This window comes from Alligator sinensis, unplaced genomic scaffold (assembly GCF_000455745.1).
Source record: "Alligator sinensis unplaced genomic scaffold, ASM45574v1 scaffold207_1, whole genome shotgun sequence".
In the NCBI taxonomy this organism is placed as follows: Eukaryota; Metazoa; Chordata; order Crocodylia; family Alligatoridae; genus Alligator; species Alligator sinensis.
Genome location: NW_005842112.1, coordinates 437,054 through 448,157, shown reverse-complemented (window position 1 = coordinate 448,157; position 11,104 = coordinate 437,054). Strand labels below are relative to the sequence as shown.

At 42.7% G+C, this 11,104-nt stretch overlaps 1 protein-coding gene across 5 annotated transcripts in view; it reads left to right on the top strand.

Moving 5' to 3' along the window:
* Positions 1–11,104, top strand: part of MTM1 (myotubularin 1) — a 60,403-nt gene that overhangs the window by 11,245 nt on the left and 38,054 nt on the right. Inside the window, exon 1 of one of the 5 annotated variants that reach the window (XM_014520388.2) lies at positions 7–21. The exons of 2 other annotated variants lie outside the window; for them this stretch is intronic. Coding sequence is in view for 2 of the 3 variants with exons in the window: in XM_025205353.1 (XP_025061138.1) it covers positions 871–888 (18 nt within the window). In the remaining variant the exon portion in view is untranslated. Of the gene's footprint in view, positions 1–6; positions 22–387; positions 406–867; positions 889–11,104 lie in introns of those variants that run through there. 2 more of the 5 variants (XM_006024645.3, XM_025205353.1) reach the window with 2 other exon arrangements.

Below are 11,104 nucleotides of genomic sequence, written 5' to 3'. Positions count from 1 at the left end.
CGGCGGCGGCCCCACAGCGCGGTGAGTCCGGCCCGACCCGGCCCCCCCCGTCCTGCCCCCGTGCACAGCGCTGCCGGGTCTGAGCCGTGCCCGCGTTGGCACCTCCCAATGACCGTTTTGGGGGAAAAACGGTCGCACGCTTAAAAATATGCAAATCAGTCTGTAAATAAGCCTTCCCGTGACTCGATATTGCTCCCTCGAAGCCGCTAACGAGGGTCCGGGCTGCCCGAGTCGGCACGTTTCTTTACTTCGAGGCCGGCCGTCGCAAGGAAGCGCAGCCACCGAACCCCGAAATTGGGTTAAACCCCGCGAGCGACTTGGGTTTTGCATCTGTCGGCAGCCGCCAAAACTATCGCACGTTTCGAACGCTTTCGCCGTAACGGAGCAAGGGTTGAAACGGTGATGGTACGAATACGGCGGGGGGGGGGGGGGGCGGGGGGGCGTCCAGCCACGACAACGTGGAGGCGGGCACGGGCGCTGACGTGGTCGTGCCGGGGCGGTTCGGAAGGAAGTCGGGACAAGAAACGTTCCCGTCTCCGTGGGGTTGGTCTGGCGGGGCGTGCGGCGGGCGCGTATCCGGCTCTTCAGCGCGGCCTTCCTCCTCGTCTAGACGATGCGACGTCTGGGACGGTCGGGGTAGGGGTCTGGCCGAGGCGACCTCTCGCCGGCCCCGCCACTCTCTACTTCATTAGGTAGCAAGTCCTCTCTCCTCTTTTGCATGGCATCAGGTATCGACGGCCGCTGTGTGGTATTACCGCTCAACGTGCGCGTTTCGTCTACGTGTTTGTAAAGAGTTGCAGCGTTCGATTCGGAGCCGTGCTGTTTGGGCGCCGCCGCGTTCCCACGGGGGCTGTCCAAGAGGGTCACTTGATGAAGTGCGGTCTCGAGGTGCCCACATGCAGGTTTCGCTCTGTTCGGCTCATGGACGACTGGTGCCTCTCGAGTCTGGGGGGCACCATATCGCCGACGGCGGGGGTCCCAGATCAGCAAAACCAGAAGTGCGCGTCTGCTGGCACTTCTGGTTTTGCGTCTGGGGGTGCACGGCTGATCTCAGGGGGCGCACGTGCACCCCGTATGCGTTGCCGATGGTTCAGCTTGAGCCGCACTTCTCAGTCAAGGTTGTACCTGATGGGGACCTCGTTAGTGTTGTTATAAAACGCTGTAGGGGTAGATCTGACTGTTCCCAGTGGTTGGCCTGCTGCATTGCTGTCTGTCAGTTTGGTTCAGTATCCCCAATTTCTTCCAGGAGCTTGTGGATTTCACGTACAAACGGTTTCTGACTTTTGAGCCTCTTAAGCCTCCATCTGTCTTCAGTTAACAGGTGATGTGGAGCAGGTGATTTTCGTCATCTCTTGCCTGTATTGCCAAGAGTGAAGTTGTTACTCCTGACACGGTGCAAGTGTGTAGGACTCTGTACGCTGCTTTTTCTTAAAGAACCCAAATTCTCCTTCTTCAGTTTTTTTCCGCATACTAGGCTACTTGACTTCAGAGGTGCAGAATTGCAGAGAAGGGGCGTCCAAAGGCCATGTAGTACAGCCCTCTGCTTCTGAGGCAGGACCATCCCTATCCAAACCATCCAAGAGAAACCATAATCTTAGATAATGTCTTCCCTACCAGACTTGTAACGGTGTGGGGCTTGTTTGTTTTTTTTGTTCTTGGTTTGGTCTGAAGTTCCCCAAAACGGTTTGCTGCATGCACTTCTGGAGAAAAAGTGCATGACAGATGTAGGTCATCTTGGGGGGTGTTTTTTTGCACTCTTGTGCTTAGATATGTAGCATTACTGTGAATGTAGTATACAGTATATATTCTATTTTCTATTAGAATATTAGAAAATAGAATATATAGATGCTAATGTTCTAATAGAAAATAGTTTATATAATGTATACCACGTTCAGTATATACAACACAATTTAGAATTGGCTGTCCTGGAGCTCCAGGTTGGAAGATGCTTCATCTTCCCATATAGACGTTGTTCTCCAGTAACACTTTGGTTTCTTATCGTACATTAACATGTCTACCGCTTTCAGTCTGCTCTTCCTCTGATGCTTCTCACCTTGACATTTTTATAATATTAACTAGGGCATATTTTGGCAGCAGTAACAATGTATGCCTTTCCCTCCCTCTTGTATTCTAGTCTAGACCCAATTATAGTACAAAAGGCAAATGCTTCTGACATGGAAAGAATGGAACATATATTACATGAAATACATATTGTGAAACTAAACATGTCTTGGCAGAAGCCAAAGACTACCTGAGTCTTAAGGTGCAGCAACTGGTGAAGTTTCTCCATCAAATTTGTTGGTCTTCCTATAGCCAGTCTCATTGGGTAAGACTTCAGTTTTAGAAGATAATCTAGCCAGTTGTCCCTCCTCTCAGTCATAACACTTGCCCCTGCTGACAGGATTTGTATTGGAGGAGCTGGGTATAGCATTATGAAGAAGGCGAAGTGAAGGAATTCTGTATCCAAGTGACTGCATTTCATTGGAAGGCAAGATTAAATTTCCCTTTCCATCTTACCCTAGTCCTTCAGTGAGTGTTTTTTAAATAGGGGGTATAACTCATGGAAATCATAGAGAAGTAGGGTTGAAAGGGACCTCCGGAGGTAATCTAGTCCAATCATCATAAACAAATCCGTTGTCTAACCCAGTGGTTCTCAACCTTTTAAGATTTGAGACACCTCCTGGATAGACTTGAGGCATCCCTTGGAGACTGTCAGCTTAGTTTTCACTCATTTTTCCATAGATAAAAAAATACAGCAATTTTTCTACTACAAAGAACTCAGAAAGACAACTGTAGATTTCTGTTGGAGATTGAGTCTATTGGGTTTGTATTGTGGATCACGTTTGCAAATCTAAGAGTGCTAAAATTATGTGGTACCCTGGTTGACAATCACTGGTCTAACCTATTAGGAAAACTACACAGTTAGCTCTGATGCAACTGCAAAACAACACCCTAACCTGCCTCAGGTAAAGCAGGCAGCCAACTTCTACCTGCAAGTAAGGTTGTTAAAATATGCTTGGGAGATCCAAGGAAGAGGCCCACAGCCCCCACTACAGAGGAAAGACACCCCCCCGGTCCATACCAATCTGACTGGGAGATAAAATTCCTTTCTGACCCCAGGTGCGGCTATCGTGTGACTGCGAGGAGGGATAAGACCCTTTAGCCAGGAATCTCCAGGTTCCAGTCCCAGCCGGAGCATTGGCATGCCCCAGTCAAAATCCCCAGCCTTGGTTGCAGCCAGCCCCAATATTTCTGAGGAAAGCAAACACCATCCCCCTCTGATTCCTAATGCAGGTAGTGGCAGGAGGGAGAAAAAAATCCTTCCTGGCTTCATATGGCAGCCAGGAAACCCAGAAGCATGGGGAATACCCGTAGTAGAACATAGGCATACCAACTACTCCTAGATCACTGCTTATCCAACCTCTTCTTGAACACCTCCATCGGTGGCTAATTCCACAACTTCCCTAGGCAGTCGATTTCACTACCTCACTCTTGCAACAGGGAAGAGATATTTCCTGATATTTAATCTAAACTTTGCTGCAACTTCAAGCTCTTGGTCAGCTCTCTGCAGCAAGAGAGAAACAGCGTTTTCTCTCTTTATAGATTCCTGCAGATTTTTGAACACTGCTACCATATCCCCTTAAGTGCCGTTTCTGCAAGCTGAACATGCCTGTTTTCTTCAGTCTGTCCTCATATGACTTACCTTCCAAACTCTTCATCATTTTTTGTCACCTACCTCTGGAACCTCTTCAATTTCTCCATGTCCTTTTTAAAAGGTGGAACCCAAAACTGCACATAATACTTCAGGTGAGACCTCACTAGTGCCAAGTAATCTCAATCTAAAATAGTGCTGTGCTCGTGCTGGCCTGTCTAATCTTCCAAAATATACCAAAAATGCTAGTGAAGAGCAGGGAAATAAAATGGGGTGATCCTAATGTATGAGTTCTTAGAGCTTCAATTTCCATTTTCAAATAGAATCATTAATTAAATCTTTAGTAATAAAGTGGTGGTGGCCTGAGGAGGAGAACAAGCCAGAGAGAGATGCCAAAGATTGTTGTAAATTAAACATTGAAGCAATATCTGGTGGCCCTCAGACAATCCATATCATCTGTGTCATTTGACAACGTGGGAGGTACAGACTACTTCAAGGGGTACAGGGTGAAGAAAAGGATCTGTGGAGGTTTGGAAGGCCATGGATTAACCATGTAGGTGTGCTGATGAGTCTATAGGTTAAATAAGTGTTTTTTGGAAATCACTGCATTTCTCCACTGCTTCTTTTGTGCGTCCTAATGCTGCAGGGCATTTTGTGTGTGTATGTGGAATTGTTGCCTCAGATATGGGATGTTAAGTAACAGGCTCCTATTTTGCTCATATTGCACCTATCCCGGCCTGCAGGGCACTGAAGGATGCTTTTTCATCTCAGCAATGTGTAATTTTATGGCAAGGGGGAATGGGGATCAAAGTTAGAAAGGAGGAGAGGCATGTAGGAGGTGAATAAGGAAGAAGTCAGAAAATGCAAAAGCAGCAAAAAAGAGGATGAGGAAAGAAGTGCATAAGAAAATGGATGGAAAAAAGTAGTAGCAGAAATTGTCAGGATGTGGTACCAGGGGCATCTGCCAGAGTAGGTGCCAGAGTAGATGCTGGTCTCCCTTGGTGTCCAATGTGAAAGCAAAAGAAATATCAAGATAGCAGGTCAGGATCTATCTTCAAAAACTTACTTTATCAACATTTCTTATGCACATATTCCCATGGATTCCCTAATCTGTCTTTGGAGATGTCTCTTTAACAACAATTCTGTTGTTAAAAGACATCCCTCATTCTTACCACAAATGCCACTCTAAATGATATTTTTTTCTATATACTATAATTTGAAATAGGGAAGTAGGTAAACAGTTAGGCTGTAATTCTGTGATCAAAGAACAAGAATAGTTTATACCTCCATCAGAGCTGCACAAAAAGGCTAATAACTTTGCAAATGAGATTCACCTGACATTCAAATGGGAATTAGAGAGATTGTACATTAGGTGCAGGCTACAAAGGAAAGCCAAAAAACAGGGAAAGGAGGAAAATTCAGGAGAAAAAGATCCCTTTTATTTAATAGTTTAAGATCTTTTAAAATGTTGTTGTGTTTTTTTTTTTTTAATGAGTTTCATTCACTTTTCACTTGGATTCCAGCAGCAAACTGCAGGGTCTTGGTGTATTTGTTTTTTATTTTTAAACACAGATGAAGAAGCATCTTTTAGGGGTTCTGGGTGGCATTGTGAGAGTACTTGGTCAAGTTTTCCAACAAGCACTTTTATATTCCCTTCCATGCTGCCCCTCAGGCATAGGAGCCCCTGTAAAGAAATAAACAGGACACACACAAAAACAGTACTTGCTTTTCCTTCAAATCTCTCTAAATCGGAATGTGCTGTCATGCCTGTAAATGCTAAAAAGTGGTTAGGTAGTTGATATGCTGTGACTGCTGCTTATTACATTAATCATAAACATCTTGCTGTTGTTCAGTCTCTGTTTTTATTCTCCTGTTTTCTCATTTAGTTCAGTTCTATTACAAGCTGTTTTGAGCAGGGGTCATTGTCTTGTACATGTGTGGTGCATGTGAGGGAATTATAGAGACTTGAGTTGGAACCCCTGCCAAAAAATGAACATAAAGCTTAATATTCTCCCTCAAATGATCCAGCTTCTCATTCATCATTTCACAGAGAACTGGCAGTACAAGAAGTATTACTGTACAGTCTTCCTAAAAGAAGCCTGTAAAGATAATCCAGTCTGAGAGAAAAGTTTGCTGTCTCGCTATATCAGCTAGAAAGGTCCCTAAATGTTCTGAAGCTAGGATAACGTTGTGGTATAGAATATGCTCAAGGATTAGTGTGCATACTCTGTGAGTGTGAGTGTCCATCCGTGTTGATTTATATGAGTAAAGATAAATGGATATGAACAATATTAAAATGTTCTGTAGATAGTAGGTGCACATTTTCAGTCAAGGCCCGTGCACTTAAAGAGCTTTCAGCGTGAGGGAAGTCTGACTTAACAGGCCACTTCATGCATACTGATCACAGCCTGAATCAAAAAGTCTACTTTAAAAAACCTAAGAGACTTGGAGCTCCAAAAGTAGAACCACTTACTGAACAGAGATGAGGCCCATTTTGCCAGTAGCGACAGACGCATGATTTGATTAATATGTAGGCGCTCATTTATTTTTCGCAGACCACTGATCAGCAGGTCCGTACAGACAGGTTGTGATGATTCAGACGAGAAGGGGAGAGAGATTATCAGTGGTACAGGTTCAGTCTGCACTGAAAAGCTATGGCATACAGAGAAGTGGAAAAAATAATTCCTGGTTGATATAGCAATGCAGGCAAAACCCCTGGTGTGGGTGTAGGTATGCTGCTGGAAAAATACTTCTGTTGGCTTAGTTGTGTCAGTTGGGGAGGTTGTATATCTACACTGACACCAAAAATGCCTGTCAGCACATGCTGCTTCTGCACTGGCTCTGCCAACATAGCTGTGGATGCAGAGGCTCTGTCATGCTCAGATAAGACAGCCATGATTTTGTGACCTAGTTAACATGCTTCCATTTCCTAAATCTGTTAGTTTAGGGTCCTTTTTTTGGCTTGCAAGGTCTGAAACTTGAGCTTAACTGTAGCAATTGACCAAAGTCTGAGGAAGAGGTGTACGTACAAAGTGACAAAAAACTATAGTGAATCTGCTAGTTTTTAAAGTAGGGACTGTGGATTTGAGCTCTTGTATACCCCTAGAAGGGGAATTTATGAAAATATGTATTTGGCTTGTTTTAGGAGGGGAATGAAGAGAAAACAGCCTCTTAAACTCCTTTATGAGTTTGAGAGGATGTAGGAAAACCAAGCAGAAGACTGGCATGTGCTATCCACAGGAAGGCAAGGGAAACGTGAGCCAGTAAGTGGCACAGAAGCTCATTCAGAGTGGGGATGTTGCGAGAGGAAGAGGAGTAGCAGATGTTACCACAATAGAGGCAGGAGTGGCAGCATATAGTTTGGAGGTGAGGGTGATGTCAAGAGGGCTGTGGAGTCTGCGATAAGAAGTTCTGCCGACAAAACTGTTGGCTCTGGGTGTAAAAGGATGTTTGCAGAGCTCTTGATCTGGATGCAGCTTCTGCCAACAGATTTTCTGTGGCTGTGGGAGAGCTGGTGTATTTTTGGTTTTAGAAAAACTCTTGTGCTGCAGGATACACTCTACTAGCAAATCTTGCATGGTAGAAAGTAGGGATGTGAACAGTTAATGTGTTTGATCATATTTAACCGATAAGCCCAGTGGTAACAGGTTGTAGCTTAGTGTAGGGTGGGGTGCAGTCTGGCGGGGAAGGGAAGCCACATGGTGCCCCAGGAGGAATCAGAAGGTGGCAGGGCAGGGCAGGAGTGAGGATGGGGAGAGGATTAATACCTATAGTTTGACTCCATGGAGCTGCTTGCAGCCTCCCTGCCAGGAGGTTCATGGAAGTTAGCCCCCCCTGGGTTTGCCATACTGATTAATTGTTTAACATTGTAATTACAACAGGATAGTTTGAAATCTCTATTTACATCCCTAGTAGAAACAAATGGGGGAACTTATGAATTGAGAATGCTGACCTGCCTGTTTCCAACCATACAGTTTAACTGGAAGATGCCCACCTGCCTGACCTTACTATCAAAGAGGCAGTAAACCATTAAGATTTGCTTTTAAAATGTGTGAATGCATAGGAGCTACGCAGTAGGGCTGTGCGAAACGGCACTGTTCCATTTCGCCCTGAGTTTCGATAGAACAGCGTTCTGTTTCGAATTTCATTTAGATTTAGAACAGCTGTTCCGTTTTGCTTCGTCGAAACAGTGAGGCTGTTTCAGTGCTTTTCCAATGTTTTACTAGATCGGGCCGGGGGCGGGGAGTCAGCCCGGCTGGACTGACTTCCCATCCCCAGCACTATGGTTGAAATGTTTCGACTGGCCTTGTTTTGTTTTGAGGCTGTTTCAAAGCCCTTTGTTTCATTTTGATTTTGCTGTTTCAACTTCAAAATGAGTCGAAACGAAATGGCCAGTGAAAGTTTGCACAGCTCTACTACGCAGACAGGGGGAGGAGGGGAATTGGTCTCTCCCAGGCCAGATGAAATTTTGTAGCTGGACTTGGGTGGAAGCTATGAAGCCCACAAAGAAAAGGATGAATTTTAGCTGAAACCAAGGTTGCAAATAGTCTATCTGCTTGCTGTTCGCCTTTGGACAAATAATACATTTGTTATGCAGTAGGTGTTTTGATTCTTTCTAATCAGTTGCTGGTAACTGGCTTGCAGAAGAAAGTGACAAATCCATTTTTCCTATTGTGAGAATGTGGTTGGACATGAGGGCTGTTGCCCCAGTCCAATAGAGGACCCTGCTAGGTTTTGTTTGGAGAAGCGAAGGTGCCGTGCAATCTGTCATCTGAAGCGGGCATTAAGAGGGGGTGTAAAACACTGCTCATCCCTTTACAGCTTGATGGGAATAGAGGGGTTTGTGGCCGGGTAATCCAGTCCAAAGGACAGGGAATTGTGGAGCTGTACTCTGGGGAAAAGTGCAGGTAAGTGCTTCCCTCTTGAAAAGGGTGTCCTCTGAGAAACAAGAGATACCTCACTCCTAAATTCTGACAGAAGGGATCTCAAGTTTACCGAGCTGCTCTAAGAATTGATTTAAATGTTTCTTTTACTTGCTTAAAGATATTGTTGCTGTGTACCTACCAGGCCCGTTCATTCACTTAGTGTTGAGTTTTCTTTTTCATTTGTCATTTGCTTGCTAACATATAGCAGGTAAGGGCTGGTAGCCTCTAGCAGGTGAGCATGTTTGTAATGTGCCATAACTCACTGCACAGACTTAAATTGTTCTGTTTTTGTATGTTTTTATTTTTTCAAACATGAAAAACTTGAAATTGAACATCATTAATCTTCAACTGTGTTGCTTCCAACAGCATTGAAAAAACGTTTAGACAATATTTAGTTTGTGTGTATATGCATATAACCCAGATTCACAGTTTAACCTCTTAATGTGGTTCCGTATTTTGTGTTTGGGTGTTTTTTTCCGCTTCCTTTCCTTTTGAAATGCATGTTAACAGAGTGACTTGTACTTCTGGCAGCAACTTCATTTTGCTGTTCTATTTTATGCTATACAAGTGAGTCTGCTTATTTTTCTGCAGCTTCTTTTAAACTTTTTGGTGACGTGTTTTGAAATTTAGCTACCTTACTAGGTGGTGCTTTTTTGAAATTATGGTATGGCTGGCTGTATCAGCATCTGTATTGAGAAATACTTGTGGATTTGTTAAAATCATAGATAAAATGGTTTTCTATTTCTCCTTCCTTATTTATGTATTGCTGGATTCTGCTTTGTAGTACTTTATGAATGAGGCTTGTCTGAGGTTTTGGGAAAGTGCTTTCCTCACAGAAAAAGTGGAATTTAATCTGCCGTTTGACCTCATTTTGTATCCCTTGTTATGTTTAAATCTAGTTCTAAAGTATTTGATTAAGTTGCCTCACCTGATAATTGATTAGGGGAATGCTTGTAGATAACCCAGACTCGCATAGCACTCATGCATGTATTGATGCTGCTTGCTTTAGTAATCTTCCCAAATATCTTGCTCTATAAAGATGAGCCTGTTTGCCTTTTAAACCTGACTTCAGTATACATTTTTTTTCTTCAGTAAAATGTTCATATTGATCAGTCAATAAAAGGGGGAATTTGTGGAATTTTTTCACTTGCTTTTTCTTGTTTTAGTTTAAATAAATCAAATATTATCTCCGTGTAACTGAGCACACTCGATCTTTGCTCCACTGCACATAAAATTTATAGATTTAAAAAAAAAATTTTTTTTTTTTAGTCCAACATTTAAAAAGAATCTCTTGCCAGATGTGCTGACTTTAACTTTAACTTTATGTAGGAGGCAGGAAAGCATGATTTTTCTTACTGCATCTGCAGGTTGTTACAAGGGTTGCAACCATATTTATATAATATAGTCACTCTAAAAGATTATTACATGAAACTGGCAAGGATTTTTGTGGGTTATCTTTTATCAGACCAACTGCACAGTTGGGATAGGCATAAAGGAGCTTGCTGGAGTTGAGTTTCATAGATTTCATAGACATTAGGGGCTGGAAGGGACCTCCTGAGAGTTGATTGTCAGTGATATTGTAACTGTGATGGCCCAGCGAATATGTGAAAGAAAAGATTTTTGTGGGTGGTATCTTTTACTGGACCAATTGCATGAATGCACACTGAGTGCTGCCTTTGCACCCCTGGTGCTAATCATTTCCCTTCTGATGTTCTTTGTCCTCTCACTTATTTTATAATTAATCTGCATTTGCTAATTATAAACTCAGTGACAAATTACCTAAATTTCTCTGGCTTCATTGTTTGGAGTGTTTTCTAACTGCAAGCAATGTGCAACAAGAAAATCTTGATTTAGGTAGACAAAGCTGTGGATCCAGTGGAAATCTTAAATAAGTAACCTGATAACGTGGGAAATATGGCTTCTTTCTTGAGAGTTGGGTTAATTCTTTGCATGCCTCCAGTTCTGATGAAGTAGTCACGTTTTCTAAAAGTGTAAGCAGATCATTCACTGTAACCTCTAAGCTCCTGACACTGGTCACAGAAAGATTGAGAGGTTTTCAGCTATTGTGTTCTTCTGTACAAGATGTGATTGGGATGTATGGAGAGATCATTTCTTTTCATTCCTTGTTCAAAAAAGAAAAGAGTAACTACATCAAATGACAACTTGAAATGGCTTTTGCAAAGTAGTTTTCTTGTTTGAATTTATTCATTGGTGGTGGCTTAAAAATATGATTTAGTACCTATAAGAGAGTGTATGTTATCAACAACAATTAACTTTATTCTCAGAACATTTGTAGTATGCTTATGTTAATGTAGCTTGGATTAATTTTAAATTGATGTTGTAGATATAAACTATCTTTAATTGTGCCCACATAAGAGTTTGCACCAATGTAACTTAATCAATTAAATATAAGATTTAATTTAATTTGTGCAACCCTTTAGTGGGTCATCAATGTCATATGAACCATAACTTGTTCCTGGACCTCAAATAAACTCCAATAATTTAAATTTGATTCATAAATGTCTTT